Raw genomic sequence first — 16,801 nt, forward strand, 5'->3', positions numbered from 1 at the left:
AGAGCAAAGAAGTGCAGTTATTTGGAATTAACTTTTAGTGACTGAACTGTTTTTTTCTTTGTCTTGTTTTGGAAGGAAGGAAAATTAAGGATGTGATAAGCCCTTTCAGGGAGAATATCCTTGGTTTTCATAAAATTGTCAAAGATTAAGAAACTTCTAATTTTAATAGAGCCTATATTTAATACTTTCACAAATCAAAAGAAGTTCTTCATCAGTAAAAACGTGGGACAGTGGTATTCTTGCTGTCAGATATTATTATGGTCAGATGTACGAATGCCCCCTTACATAATTCGCTTAACTTGACCTTTTCAATTTTCTTTCACAGCCAGTGTCTAAAGAAATGGGTTCTTACTATCTTTAGAGGTGATGAGTGTCTCAAAATGTAGTGCGGACTGGATTCATGAAAGCAAGAAGACTTCAGATCAAAATGACCCACAATAAGCTTTTATTCAGTGTTTATGTGTGTGCCGTGCTTTGAAGTTCCTTAGTGGTATTCTGCGTTGTAGTCTCTTTGGAATGTGTATCTGTGATGTCATGGAAATTCGACATTGGGCCTATTGGGGCTTGGCAGGACATTACCTGAATGGGATTCTGTCCACAGACTTATTGGCAAAAAAGGTGAAAAAATGCCGTGGCATCCAGTTCTCTTTTTTGCAGATACTGATAAAATCTCCTGATGTTATGATAGATACTCTCTCTTTAGTAGTACAGAATTCGTATAGGAAACACGAACACTTTCCTTTTCAGAAAACTGAGCAGGGTAGAGAAAAGGACATCAAGGACTTTTTTTTTTTTTTTTTTTAAGTTTCAACCTTTTCCATATTCACACATCCCACAGTTACACATCCATTTCTTCCCAAGTATGCTCTTGAATTTATTCCTCTTAGTAAGAATCTGTGTGATCCATATCTCATTCTTCAGTTTGGAAAATATTTGAAGACCACTGCGTCGAAGCATATCCCTGAATCATATCTGTCCATGTGTTCGCTGAATAGAATGACATAGTTAATAATCGTTTACTAGGAAGGAGTGTGAGAGCAAAGATACAAAAGTGCAAAGCTCAGATTGAAACTAAAATTTGCTTCTCCTTCTATCTAGTGCTGACTATCTAGTGCTGACTAAGATGAGGAACTTTCAGACTTTGTACTTTTAGGGAAAGTTACACGTACAACTTAAATAAGTATTTATAGAGAATATTTGTGAAGTGGGGCATTGTGCTAATCTCCGCAGAGCTACAGATATAGTTAAGATACAGTATTTGTAGGGTGCCTGGGTGGCTCAGTGGGTTAAGCTGCTGCCCTCGGCTCAGGTCATGATCTCAGGGTTCTGGGATCGAGTCCCGCATCGGGTTCTCTGCTCAGCAGGGAGCCTGCTTCCTCCTCTCTCTCTCTCTCTCTCTCTCTCTGCCTGCCTCTCTGCCTACTTGTGATCTCTCTCTGTCAAATAAATAAATAAAATCTTAAAAAAAAAAGATACAGTATTTGTAGTAAGTGTTTTAGAGGAGGGCTGAGTCCCCCAAGGAACTATCAGTTCCTTTAAAATTAGGAATGATGAAGCAGTTCAAAAGGACACACACACACACACACACACACACGTCTCATTCCCTCTGGGTAGGGATATTAAAAATAGCTTCACGGAAGAGATGCATTTGAACTGATGGGGAATGTTTCAGTGGAGACAACGGTATAAATAAGACATGGAAACAAAGGTATGCATGTTAAGGGATGAGATCTGAAGGACTAGTGTAGAATGACTAGGCATAAATGCTCTATCTTTAATACTTGTAATAGAACTGGAATGGTAGGTTGGGGTTCTTTTATTGGAGGACTTTACCTATAAGAGTAAAGACTATGACTGAAATTCACTGTATAGTAGGTTACCTATTAAAATTTTTGAGCCAGGGAATGACATGATTAGCATTTTAAGGCTAGGCATGTGAACCTGGAAGTGGATGCATGGATTGGAGAGCTATTAGAAGGCAAATGCTAGAGAACAAGAAAGAGCTACTTTTCATTTTAACTAGTTTTGGCACTGAGAATAGAAAGGACATTGTGAAGGCAGAATCTACTGAATTTGGTGGTTCATGGGATGAGGGAAAGGAGGGTTGCCCTGTTATTGCAGCCTGGATTATTAGGAAATGTATTTATTATTCTCTTATTCACTCATTCTTTCAGCTTTTATTGAGCATAGTGGTGAATTCAACAGGAGGTGAAACTAATGTTAGAGTCTGGATGATAAATTGGATTTTGAACATGTTGAACTTTAGGTAGTACTGATAAGATAGCTTTTAGGTGTTTTGAAATTTGGTTATGGAATTCAAGAAAGTTTGAAGCTAGAAATAGAGAGCTAGCATCCTACTAATGATATCAAACACATTTTTACACAAACCAAAGTACTGTTTCCTTAGGGTCTACATTAATAGGTCAAATAATACCAGTATAACAATTTGGGAATTTTTGTTTAATTAAATTTGCTCAGAGGCATTTTCGTAGTTGATTGTTACTTTCTGTTTACAGTCAATATTTTATAAATCAAAACAGCATAATCACACATGTGTAGTAAAGGATTAATGTATGATTCCCTAACTTTTTATTTAATTTTAGATTTAAGTAGCAAGCTATCAATAAAGTAAAGCAGTATGTCCTTTTAAAAAGGAATGTAAGAAAGACATTAAAGAGGGCACCTGCGTGGCTCAGTCAGTTAGGCATCTGCCTTCGGTTCAGGTCATGATCCCAGGGTCCCAGGATTGAGCACTGCATGGGGTTCCCTGCTCAGTGGGGAGTCTGCTTCTGCCTCTCCTTCTGCCCCTTTCCCCTGCTCATGCGTGCTCTCTCTCTGATGTGGTCTCTCTCGAATAAATAAATAAAAACTTAAAAAAAAGAAAAAGAAAGGCATTAAAACTGGTGGACCTCTGTTTAGGTGATCTGAAATAATACCTTACTGTATAGTGGGCAGTTTACCATAAAACTGTCTTTTACACTTTCTTTAAAGAAATACCATTTCATTTCAACTTTACATGTTTCTTAGCCATTAGAAAAGTTCATTTGGAGTTAATGAATATATGAATTTGCACTAAAACCTTTTAGAAGTTGCTAGAATTTTTACAGTGTATTGTAATATGCTCTTCTCAACTTAAACATACTTTTAACTTTTGTCTTTTTAGTAGAAAAACACTTGTCTCTGTGTTAAACCTATCAGTGGACATTATTGTATGTTCAATAGCTGAAGCCTGATATAAGTTGTATCCTCCTTTAAAAATAAATCAACAGGTTAAAATACTACTGGCATATTGTTCAGATTTCATCAGCTTCCTCATCATTGACGTTGGCATTTGTGCAAACAATGAAATAAAGGGGCTGGCATTTATGATTAGTGAATAAAAGATATCAAATATCAAAAAATTTATGACTTAGAACACTTTGTGTAATTTTCATTGTGGTGGTCTGTGTTAACAATTGATGAGTGTCACTCAATGAGCATTTTTTTTTTCTTTTTTTGTGTGTGGATACCTACATGGAGGGATGCATCTGTCAAGGCGAAATGTTTACAAAGCACTAATTTTCTGACTTGCACCCAATTCTGTGTTTTAAGCAGTAGAGGCTAACAGCGTGCTTCTCATACTTTAGCATGCATAATAATTGCCTAGAGAGTTTGTCGAAACAGATTCTGGATTTCACATGCCCCCCACTCCTCCCAGGTTTGGGATGGGGCCATCTTCTAATGAGCTCTCAGATAATACTGATGATGCAAATCTGAGGACCACATTTTGAATTTCTCTGGGCTGACATATTGTGATAGTCACTCCATAATTAGATATTTAGAAAGCACTTGGAATTATATGGAGAGGATTGAAAATCAAAATGTTCCATATTGGACAACCCTTTGCCACAGAATCTCAGCTAGTCATAATTAAGAGTTCCTAATGAAAACTTTAATTATTAATTAGATAATTAGTTAGGATATAGATAACATATATTAATCCTGATCTTATATTTTCAGATCAAGACAGTTTCTTGTCTTTTGTTTGTGTTCATTTTTCTCATCCTCAATTAGTGACATGGGGACTTAGCGAATATAGGACTGTGTAATTGATAAATTTCCTCCCAAAGTGAGGAGGTTAAACAGATCATAAAGTTGTAACTATCAAATCACTTGAGAATAGTAAAATAGCAGTTTTGCTAAAACTTTGGAGACAGACACCTCTGTACTGTTATAATAATCACAGAGAGATACTCTGTGTATTGTGACATATTTATGATATTTTAATTTTGAATGTACTTAGTCTCCCGCTCAGCAATACTTAACTTTTTAAAATATTGTAAAGTTTTTTGGAGGTTGGCATATGTACTTATGAAAGCAATAAAAGTATATTTTTATACTGTCTGTGATTTAAAACTTTCACTAATGTGTATTAGTCTTTGTATTAATTTTCTATGTTTTAACTATATTTTTCTCTCAATATTGGAAGAAATGTATCATTTTTTTTCTCTATAGCTTAGAAAGGTTTTCTAATTTTCTTTTAATAATTTTAGTCATGTCTGAAGGTGTTTTTCTATTGAGATGTGGTCAACATACAGTGAAAAATATGCAGCTCTTAAATATTCAATTTGGTGAGATTTGGTATCTTATAACCACATTCTCAAACAAAATATAGAACGTTTCAGTTCCTCCAGAAAATTTCCTGTGTCCCTTTTTAGTTAATTTCCACCCCTTATTCTCACCTGGAAACCAACTTTTAATTTCTATCACTATAGAATAGTTTTGCCTGAATTTAAATTTCATATCAATGTAATCAAATAGTAAGTATCCTTTTGTTCTTGTCAAGTGTAATGTTTTAGATATTCATCTTTGTTATTGAGTATATCATAGTTTTTTTTTCTTTTTTATTGTTGAATAGTATTCCTATGTGGCCATACTACCATTTCTCCATTCTCCTGTTCATAGACTTTATTGTTCCAGTTTTTGGCTATTGTGAGTAAGGCTGTGAGTACATTGTTTTATAAGTCTTTTAGTGAGCATATGTTTATGTTTCATTTCTCTTAAGTAAATATCCAAAATTATTTGACCATACAATAGGTATCTGTGTGTCTTTATCAGAAATTGTCAAATAATTTCCTCCCAGCACCATATGAGAGCTTCAGTTATTCTATATCTTCACTAACATTTAGTGTTATGTCCTTTTTATTTTAGCCATTCTCTTAGGTGTTTAATAATATTTGATATTTTAAATGTACATTTTCCTGTTAACTAATGAAAAAGTTTGAGTACAAGTTCATGTGCCATAGTCTGTTCATCTATCTTCTTTGAAAAGTCTGTTTTCCCCCCGATTTTTAATAAGTGTGTTTTTTTATCATCAATTTGTAGGATTTTGTTATTGTTGTATATTCTTTCTTTTCTAAAGATTTTATTTATTTATTTGAGAGAGAGAAAGCATGAGCAGGTGTGGGGCAGAGGGAGAGGGAGGCTTCCCACTGAGCACAGAGCCCGATGGAGGACTCCATCCAGGACCACAGGATCATGACCCGTGCGAAGGCAGATGCTTAACCGACTGAGCCACCCAGGTGCCCCCCAACTATTGTATATTCCAGGTGCAAGTCTTTTGTTAGATATATATTTAATCGGGTTTTTTTTTTTTTTTTTTTTTAACCAGTCTGTGGCTTGTCTATTTTCTTAATGGTGTCTATGCTGAGCAGAAAGTTTTAAAATTTTAATGTTCAGTTTATCCATTTTGTGTCATTGTTTGTGCTTTTTGTTTTCTGTCATACCCCAAGGGATAAAGATATTCTCTTGTATTTTCCTTCTAGAAGCTTTATGGTTCTGTGTTTTATATTTATGTCTATGACTCATTCATCCTTTGTTAATTCTTGGTTATGAAATGAGAGGGGTTGAGGTTAATTTTTCCACTTGGCATCCAGTTGTTTTAGTTCAATTTATTGAATTGCATTGATACCTTTGCTGAAAATCAATTGACTGTACATATAGTATGTGTGTATATATATATATAGAGAGAGAGAGAGAGAGTCTATTATTTCTAGATTCTTTATTCTGTTTTACTGATATATTTATATATATATATATATATATATATATATATATATATATGTCAGCACTACAATCTTGATAGTGTAGCTTTTTAAGTCTTGAAATCCAGTAGTATAAGTTCTTCAGCTTTGTTCTATTTCAGGATTCTTTTGCCTGTTCTAGAACCTTTGTATTTCTATATAAACCATAGATATATTTACATAGTATATTATTTCTTATAGCTGCTAAAATAAATTAATACAAATGTGGTGGTTTAAAACAACAGAAATGTATTCTTCCACAATTCTGGAGTCTAGAAATCCAGAATCAATATAACTGGACCAAAGTCAAGGCTCTAGGGGTAAGAGTCCATTCTTTGTCTCTTCTAGCTGCTGGTGGCTGTCAGCATTCCCTGGCTTATGGACTCATCACTCCCAGTCTTTGATACCATTATTTGAAATCCTTCTCTGTCTCTCTGAATGTTCTTCATACCATCTTCTCTTCTGTGTGTCACAGCCCCTCTGCCTCTTTTTTATAAGAATACTTTGAATTGGGGGCGCCTGGGTGGCTCAGTGGGTTAAAGCCTCTGCCTTCGGCTCAGGTCATGATCCCAGGGTCCTGGGATCGAGCCCCACATCGGGCTCTCTGCTCAGGAGGGAGCCTGCTTTCTCCTCTCTCTCTGCCTGCCTCTCTGCCTACTTGTGATCTCTGTCTGTCAAATAAATAAATAAAATCTTAAAAAAAAAAAGAATACTTTGAATTTAGTAATTCAGAGTACTTTCCATTTAAAGATCTTCAAGTTACACCTTCAAAGATCCTTTTTCCTTATGTAACACTTTACAGGTCCCAGAAATTAGGACCTGATATCTTTAGGGGCCATTATTAGCCTACCATAGAATGTTTTATTCTCTTTTAGACCTTCGTTTTGTTCTGGAACTTGTTGTCAAAACAGATTGGACTGAGACTTTTAGCACCCTAAATAACACATTTATTTATTTGCTAATAATTGCCATTTCTTTCTTTCTTTCTTTCTTTCTTTCTTTTTTTAAGATTTTATTTATTTATTTGACAGACAGAGATCACAAGTAGGCAGAGAGGCAGTCAGAGAGAGAGGGGGAAGCAGGCTCCCCGCTGAGCAGAGAGCCCCATGTGGGGCTTGATCCCAGGACCCTGGGATCATGACCTGAGCCGAAGGCAGAGGCTTTAACCCACTGAGCCACCCAGGCGCCCCTCTTACTTTTTTTTTAAACATATAATGTATACAGGGGTACAGGTCTGAATAATTGCCATTTCTTTTCTTTTCTTTCTTTCATTTTTTTTTTAAGATTTTGTTTGTTTATTTGACAGAGATCACAAGTAGACAGAGAGGCAGGCAGAGAGAGAAAGAGGGAGAAGCAGGCTCCCTGCTGAGCAGAGAGCCCAATGCAGGGCTTGATCCTAGGACCCTGAGATCATGACCTGAGCCAAAGGTAGAAGCTAACCCAATTAGGTGCCCCTAATTGCCATTTCTTAATTCGACTCTATCATAGAATAAAATTTATTGCATTCTAATAATAGCACAACAAATTAGACCTAAAAAGCCTCAGCTGGTGAGTTGCTTATTTAACATAGCAGTCAGGAAAATACCAAGTTAGTAAGAAATTGTATTATGCTTGGACTGTCATAGAACTGATCTATGACTCAATAAAATTTAGTGATAGTTTCTCATTTTGGGTGGCCACAAACTAATTCTTGATTTTGTAGGGCTTTCTTGGTAAGATTTGTTACATAAATCTTCTTCACATAGTATTAGAAGAATAGGTTAGCTAGCCTGAGAACTTTAATGTTGCAAACTCTGTTTTGGTTTGGGGATGTTACTTAAATGGCCCAAATGTAGGGACTGCCTAGACCTTAGTATGGGAAAGACTTTTATGAGCATGATTTGATAAATCATTATCATAAAAAGATGAAATAGTGAAGCCTTAGTTTCCCTTTCTTTTCTTCAGTCATTATATTAATTAGCTTAAATATTTAAATGTTGATAACTGTTAAATTTGGCATAGGAAGAGAAATAGTTTGCCAAAGGGAAATTCTCTTTGTTTGCCCTATAATCTTTTTCTCAGCATGCATAGTGTTCTTCTCTGCAACCAGATAACACAATAGCTTTTGCTCTGCCAGCAAGAATCATCAGCAGTGTGAAAAAGTTCAGCATGAAAACAAATTCACTGTCAAAACCAGTAGTCTATGTTATGATTAAAAATTTATATACTTTCTGATTTCTGGATTGAGGATTGAAGTCAATTTACTTCGTGTTACTTGCCACAACTCACTGAGTGACTTTGGCCTTAGCAACTTGGATAATGCATGATGTTCCACTTGTAGATATTTTGTGTTCAATGTCTGTAAAATAGTCAAAGAATTTAAGTGAGTATGCCATTATTAATTGATGAGTATGTGAGTGAATCATATTAATGCCATGAAATGTAAAAATGGTGGGTTTTTTTTTTTTTGCGTGTTTTTTAATAAATCTTGGAAGAAAAGGGGACAAAATCTAAAGGAGGAAAACTAGTCTACTAGTTCAAGGAGATTCCCAAGGTAACTTTTAAAATTAAGGTATGTTCTATAACATATTTGATAAAACTTTCAGAGTAATTACTGGTGGCAAATTCTAGTTGAATACTATCAAGTGGTTCCTTGTTTACTTGAGAGTGAAACACGTTTGAATATCTGCTACTATGGTCCCCACGTTACTTAAGTGAAATGTCTCTACATTTACATAACCTTTTCTCACTTATTTGTTGAAAGATTGCTGAAATGCAAATGACATTGATTCTTTCAGAATGAGAAATAAAAAGAGAAAGGAGAGTCATGGAGAATATGGGGGAAAAGGAAATAATATGAGGTCTCTAGTAAGCCACATTTTACATTAACATTTGAGAATTGATGAATTTGTTTAAAACATTCTTGTTTTGACCAAATACTTTAAACAAATTACTGCATATTGAAAACATTTTAAAACATTTCTTAGGTTTTGAAAACACAAGTGAGAAAGATTTACTAATGAATTAACTTATATCCCAATGTTTTGTTTAGTTCTTCAAAGTTGTTTCTTACTGGGGTGCCTGGGTGGCTCAGTTGGTTGAGCATCTGACTCTTGGTTTTGGCTTCGGTCATGATCTCAGGGTCATGAGATTGAGCCCCATGTGGGGCTCTGTGCAAGGTGGGGGGTCTGCCTGAGTGTTTTGAGGTGCTTTCTCTCTCCCTCTGCCTCTGGCCCTCCTCCTCGTGTGGGTGCGTGTGTGTGTGTGTGTGTGTACGCACGCACGCACACATGCTTCTCTATCTCTAGAATAAATCCTTAGAACAAAAAAATGTTTCTTACCAATCTGCCCTAGAATAACCATTATTCAATAAAAGTTTTTGTTTGGGGATTTGTAACTTTAAAATCTTCAGGACTGGAAAAAAAAAATCTTCTGGGCTGCACTGGAAGATGAAAGGTATTTATTTTTAAGTATGATTGTATAATCTGATTTCCTAAGAAAAAGCTAGTAGTTCAATAGTGATGGTTTTTACAGCTAAGTACCTTATATAAGGAAAGTGTCATACTCTGCATAGTTTGTGCCCTTTCTTTGTCATGTCCTGCTCGTCTGCAAGTACCTATTTCTGTTTGCGTTAGTCATCCTCTCTAGGTAAATTGTCCATGAGACCAGTGATTCCATCAGCAAATTATCCAGAAAATGCTGTCTTTGCATGTTGTGACAGATCATGTCACTGGTGGATTTATAGCTACTCCAGTGGTCTAATTAACCTGGCAGTTGTCTCCTGTGCCCAGCACTGTTGTCTCATTGCTTTGGTATCTTAGTTTTCATCTTCTCATCACCTTCTTTCTTAAATAAAACTTTTTTTTAGTTTTACAAGTTTAGATTTACAAGTTTTGGGGTTTTTTGTTTTGTTTTAGTTTTTGTTTTTAACCTAACCCCCATCAACCCTCTCTACTCACCACCCCCTTTATTTTTGATTGGCAGTATCATCCAGATAAACAAAGTGCAGATGTGCCAGCAGGAACAGTGGAGCAATGTATACAGAAGTTCATCGAAATTGATCAGGCATGGAAAATTCTAGGAAATGAAGAGACAAAAAAAGAGTATGACCTGCAGCGGCATGGTGGGTACTTGGGGTGAGGAGCCATAGCACATTGGCAACTCTTTGAAGTGCATTCTGCAGCCATTCCTGAGGAGCGTTTTCCAGCCTTCATACCAAGTTATTATTGCCGCCTTGACTCCTCCCCTCCATCACTGTTTTTAACTATGTACTCTGCTTAGTAGTGCTTATTGTGTATCCATTGAGTAGTTAACAAAACTACTAGGATGTGGCTTCTTTGGAAGCCATGAAAGCTGCTTTTTCTAACTAATGAAAAATGTTCAATCACACATTTCTAATTAATGTTTAATAACTTCTTTTTATTAAATTTAATTATGTACTCATTCAAATTTTAATTGTAGCACTTTTAACAAAGTGTACTATATAAATGACAATCGAAAGGAGGGAACTATAGGGGATAACATCATAAAGCACTCTGCTGTCTTCCAACTTGTTTTAGGCTAGGATTCATGATTGTCTCCCGAATAAACTCTTCTTTATAAGATTGCCATAAATGGTATTTTAGGAATGCACCTTTCCTGAGCAGTTTTAAAAGTCATTTCTATTATGCATTTTAGAAAATAGCTTCTTAAAACGGTGACAAGCTCTTGTGAGAAAGAAAGGGAAAAATGTAGGTCAGGTTTGTCACACATAGACTGCAGTTACACGAAGTGATAGGCTGTCTTTCAGCAGTGGCCTTGGGATAGGAGTCCCTCAGTCTTCTATTTGAACCTTCAGTATGCACCCTGCATGCTAATGGGGGGGAGTCAATAATCAGTTACAGCCTGTGGGGAAAACACTCAATTGCACTCTGCAATAGCGCACCAGGTTCAACATTGACTCGAATGTGTTGATAAAAGCTCACTGTCTCTGTAGTTGATTATTGAATCCCCTCCCATGCCCTACACTGGCACATCATCAAACCTAACAAAATGATTTTAAGGCTCCAGCGAGTACGGTTCTGAAAATTTGATTTGAGAAACGAGGCTTACTTCTAAAACACAGCATTAGAGGATAAAGCCAGTGGTATATATGGAATGCCCACATTTATTTTCGGAGGGAATTGTACTGATGAAATAAGTATTTATAACTTACAGGCAGTGTGTGTATCTTCATGTATAAAGACTTCATGAGCTATTTGTTCAGATACTGGAGAACTTAAGAGTGATTTTCATCATACTAAACAGCTCTAAAGCCCTACTTTTTTAAGACTGATGAGATTTTTTTAAATATTAGGGAACTGATGAGTGTACCTTTGCAATGAATTTGGATTAATTTTCAAATATGGCTTGATTATTGGGTCTTATCTATTTGGTGCATATGTAAGTATCTTGCACGTGTTGTATTTCTCTTATAAATATGTTTTACTTTTGGCAGAAGAATGTACAAGTGGATGAATTCTATTCACAGATTTATCTTTTTAACCTTGGTTCACATGATAGTATTTTCTGTGAAAAATACTGAAGCTATACACGAATATGTTGCGTGAGAAGTTACCTCTGTGCTTTTTGCCCATCTTTACTAGTCATTACTTTCTGGGTGCCAGTTTGCTTAAGATAAGGATAATCCACAAAACTGTACTTTGAGGGGTATAAGGTACATACTCGCCCTCTGGCTCTGCATTTTTGCCACTCCACAGCCTGTGTACTGTTAAGAACCTGTCAGTAAAACTGACTAGAAGCCTGCTACCTAAAGAGAAAAGAAGGAGAAAACAGGAATAAAAAACTAATCTCTCTTGCTAGGGAATAGGGTATTGATAGACAAGAAATGGAGAGAAATAGGAAACAGTGTTAAAAGTAAGCAGTAGAATTGCATTTAAAAAATGTAAGAACAAATAATCAACAGCTTTAACCCTTTCTCATTGTCTTTGGGAAGTCCTTGGAAATATGGATTTCTTTTGAGCTTTTAGTCCTTGGTTTTAAGGTTTTAATGGCGATAACTGCAGCCTATAGGATCACAGGGGACTCTTGTAGGTCATTGATGAGGCCACAACAACATTTAGACAAACTGAATACAGTGAGAAATGGGACTGATTCATAAACCGATAAATCAGCAGATCTGCTTGGAATTCATATAATGTTCGGTTTGCTTTGAAAGTTTTTTAAGCAGGTTCTAGGAGGACAGTAGAAATGCAGCTTTTCCTGACCTTTTACTATTCAGATCTAAGTACAAAGTATTTCCTTCATTACTAGCAGCTCCAGATGGTGAGAATGCTTTACTTTTGTTTTAAATTAAGAGTGGATTGCTGTTCAGATAAGAAGTAGAAGTCTCTTATCCAAATATAACTTGCTGTTTTTAAGCCTTTCATACTAGAGCTATTTTTAAAAATCTCATAATAAACCTAGTTTCATCTTGTCATTTCTTTTGAATGCTGACATTAATTTTTCCTTCTTGACCCATCTTCAGTAATTGGCTTCTCGAAAGAAGGAAATGAACTTGAACTTCTAACAGTGAGGATTTAGATTTGATAGAAGGAAAACCTTTGAGATTGATAATTTGTTAAAGACCAGGATAGGTTACCAGGAGAGAGAGAATTTGTTATAACCAGGTCAAAGCACTCTTTTTTTCTGGGTCACCCCCTGGGGACATGGAAATAGCTTTGTTATACAGAACTCTTTTTGCATGTGGTGATAGTTCATTGTAGAACTTTCTTTTCATAGGGTGTGCTTTAAATATGTTTGTTTCCTGCCTTCCATTAACTTGGAGTATAAAATCCATTAACTGTAATACTTGGGAAGGAGGCAAGAGATATTTTATTTATATGTTGAATGCTTTCTCATATTTCACAGCTCAAAGTTGGTGCTCTGTTGTAAGAAAACTCATCAATATTGCTCACAAACATTTATTTCCCGAAGAGATCATTTAAAGGGGTCCTTGACGTCCATATTTCTTTGCTTCACAAAAGATACTATCCAATGAGTTCTAATAAAGAAAAAGTCTAGGGTAGATAACCCCAGTAAAGTACATATATTCTTTCTTTGCCATTTCCACGTATCTAGTCTTAGTTGATATTTTTAGGGCAATGTTGGCCAGGCTGAAGAAAAGCAAATCTAAAAAAGGATGAGTAATATTCAGTTCCCAGATACTATACATTTTGAAAGCAGTGTTAACTAGTGAATTTAATCAATTAGTTCCAGTTGGCATATTTACCTTCTTGTTTCTAAGGATGCTTCCAAAGGCTTGCTTCCCATATTCCTTTGAAAGGCATGTAGTTATTCAAGATTAGGCTTTGCATTTCTAGACAACCAGATGAGCACTTTGGAAATTCTTTTCTGGATTTATAAAATGTTTAAATGAGTAATATCTGTTGAATAGATTTTGGTACCCTTATAAATATATGGGGAGTTTTCTTATATATTAAGCACATTAAAAATTGCATCAGAAGTATATTGTGGGAAAAGAATAGGGATCATGATTCTGTTGCTTTGTAATATATGACAGTCACACAGATGTCCAATGTCTCAGTGGCTCTACAGAGTGACACAGCTGATGAGTTAGGTTTACTTCTTTGTGACCTGACGTAAAACAAACCTTCAAATGAAATCAGTCAGGTTAAGTAATGTTTTTAAAAAATAAGTGGATTGTGTTAGGAATCCTTCATGGTATATTATTTTATATTAAGATGTATCTTGGTTTTCTATTAGTGAATTTTTTTGGTAATGTGGAGTCTTCACCTTACACAATCAGACAAGTACTCAGATACCCAAAATAGCCTGGCTCAGGAGATTGGGCCAGACGTTGTACAGTCATTGTATTTTTACTCAAAGCTAATCAGCTATTCTCCCTTAGCTAGATACAAAAGGTCATTTTTGGTGTTGTGTTATACAATTTACATTGTCCCTTTTATAAGGATAAATATTTGAGAATGGGAGATAAGCAAATAAATTGCAGGCCAAATACAAACATATCTTTAAAACCCCACCAGTGTTAATGGGTTAACATGTAGTTTCTTTCTTTCTTTCTTTCTTTTTTTTTAAAAGGATTTTATTTATTTATTTAACAGAGAGAGACAGAGTGAGAGAGGGAACACAAGCAGGGGGAGTGGGAGAGGGAGAAGCAGGCTTCCAACCGAGCAGGGATCCTGATGGCGGGGCTTGATCCCAGGACCCTGGGATCATGACCTGAGCTGAAGGCAGATGCCCAACGACTGAGCCACCTAGCACCCAACATGTAATTTCTTAAGCCCAAAATAAGAATCATTCCTGAAAAGCTGATGCTTCCTGAAAAGTTAATACTAAAGACTGATTAACTCCATAAGAAGGGAAATAATACTTCTAAATGTAGATAATACGAATCTGAGTTAAGAATAATGACATAAGGCCAGTAGATATTTATGTAGGTTATGTGCTAAACTGACCCTTACAAAATACTTGTATTAGTCAGATTAGAGTTTCCATCTGTGATCATATCAGTATTTCCATTTGATTTTAGGAATTTGAAAATTGGCTCTAAAAATGTGCTTCAGGTAAAACTTGAAGATAAGCATCAGGGGGTATGTTTTTTTTAGTGACTGTTTCTGGGAAAAGTACGTATGTGAAATGATGCAGAAAATCCATCTAGACAGTTAGGGACTGGCATTTTCTTCAGAGAGAGAAGAGAGTATAGAGAAAACTTTCTGTGAGGGTCCTTCTGTTCCATCATCTTATTTGTCATAAGAAGGTGGCTACTAATGTTCCCTTTTTCTTTTACTTGAATGCAGGTATCTGTTTTTGCACTGAAAATGTATTTTAAGACCTTTTCTCAGTGGCTTTGCCTAAAAATTTGGCTAGTTTCAAAGAATGTTACAGAAACCTATGGTCAAGATTATAGTTATACACACACATACACACACTTGGAAGCATTTGGGAGTTCTGATTTACTACTACTGAAAATGGAAGATTTAAGGAAGTTTGTGTCTCCCACTTTAATGTCTCTCCCAATTTCTTCTCGGGTACTTGACTGATTGAAATCAATGAGTCTTTTTTTTTTTTTTTTTTTAAAGATTTTATTTATTTATTTGACAGACAGAGATCACAAGTAGGCAGAGAGGCAGGCAGAGAGAGAGGAGGAAGCAAGCTCCCCGCTGAGCAGAGAGCCCGATGTGGGGCTCCATCCGAGGACCCTGGGATCATGACTTGAGCCGAAGGCAGAGGCTTTAACCCACTGAGCCACCCAGGCACCCCGAAATCAATGAGTCTTAACCCAAAACAGGGTTGGTTACCTTTCTCATTGCTTGTTTTTTCCCTCAGACTTGAAATCTTCATTTCATATTACATTCTGATTACTTCTCCTTTGCTCAGTGTATAACCAATGAATTAGAAATGAGTGTTGACATTTTTTTAGTTTTTTTTTTTTTTTTAATGTGTGATCTTCTTCTCACAGCTATCACCGTAGCCTGTACCCAGAGTATTACACATACCCATAGCTGCTAATTGGCCTTCTCCTATAGTCGTTTACATTTTGATTGGTCTAGCTTTCTTTATTCTCACTCCTCTGTTTAAGAACTTTTATAACCACCCTCTCCCCAACACATTTGCCCATTCATATAGAATTTAAATGGGACAGAAGCTTTGAACTTTGTTCCTAATTACTTTTTCTAGTCTTATCACCCATCATGAACCTGATGTGAATCTTCTCCCCTGGTTCACCTAGGGGCTCCCAAACACATATGCCTGTGTTGTTTGTCATGACTCAGTGCACACTCCCACTCTGATTTGTCACAATTTATTTTTTGTTCAAGTTTGAACTCGTCCTCCAGTCCACCCCCAACTCCCAAAGAAAGCTTTCCCCCACACTCAAATCTACCATCATTTTTAATCTCTGAATCTAATCTACGAATTATTTTGAAATGTTTCTCTGTGGTTCCTATCTCGCAGTTTTGTCTGCTACGTCGGATGGACTATGGCTTTGGTAATAACAGGTCGATTTTAGTGGGACTGACAATAGCAAAGTACATCAAACTTCTTAGCACTGTCACAAATCCAGACATGGTAGTAGCTGCTGCCTCCCTACACTGTGGTACTTGAGGCTTTCCCCTCTCAGAATAGATTGGTGTTTAGTCATTTTCTTATGGTGGGGTATAAACAGGTCAACATAACATTCTGAGATAATAACAGTTAAAATAGCTGCCATTTATTGAGCACTATATCTGTGATAATTGTCTTTCAATCATTGTTTAATAGCCTATTAAGGAAGATATTAAAAAGAAATCTGAGATTCAGAGGGGTTAAGTAATTTGCCTAAGGCCACATGGCTAATAGTTGATAGAGGAGAAATTCAGAGCCATTCTCTGACTTTTAGTCATATTGTGGTGCGCTGTTCAGTTTTGAATAGATATCTGCAGCCTCCTGTTTTCAGTTCCAGATGGGCAGGAGTAAGTTACATTTGAGGGTCAGAACGAGAGGCCAGGCCTACTTCTGCTGCTGTTCTACCTGTTGTGTAGTGAAACATGAAATTCAGGTTCCGGTTTTTATTTGGTACCTTTTATGAGCACTGCATGTACGTTCAGTTTATAAAAGCCCCAGTTCTTCCAAGTCCATAATTAAACTCCAAGTTTGTAATTTTTCTTTGATATGGAAAGCCTTGCAATTGTGACTCTCTAATTTCACCTGGGAAAGGATTATAGAGCTTTCTAATTTAATGAGCAGGTTTCACGTTAAATGTTGCCTGATTCACAATCTCT

The 16,801-nt window shown here is 36.1% G+C and overlaps 1 protein-coding gene across 2 annotated transcripts in view; it reads left to right on the forward strand.

Annotated features, from left to right (window-relative positions):
* DNAJC24 (DnaJ heat shock protein family (Hsp40) member C24) overlaps window positions 1-16,801 on the forward strand; it is a 67,774-nt gene that overhangs the window by 38,456 nt on the left and 12,517 nt on the right. For both annotated transcript variants that reach the window (XM_044259018.1, XM_044259019.1), the window contains exon 3: window positions 10,026-10,164. In XM_044259018.1, coding sequence (XP_044114953.1) covers window positions 10,026-10,164 — 139 coding nt within the window. The remainder of the gene's footprint in view (window positions 1-10,025; window positions 10,165-16,801) is intronic.

This window comes from Neovison vison, chromosome 7 (assembly GCF_020171115.1).
Source record: "Neovison vison isolate M4711 chromosome 7, ASM_NN_V1, whole genome shotgun sequence".
Lineage (NCBI taxonomy): Eukaryota > Metazoa > Chordata > Mammalia > Carnivora > Mustelidae > Neogale > Neogale vison.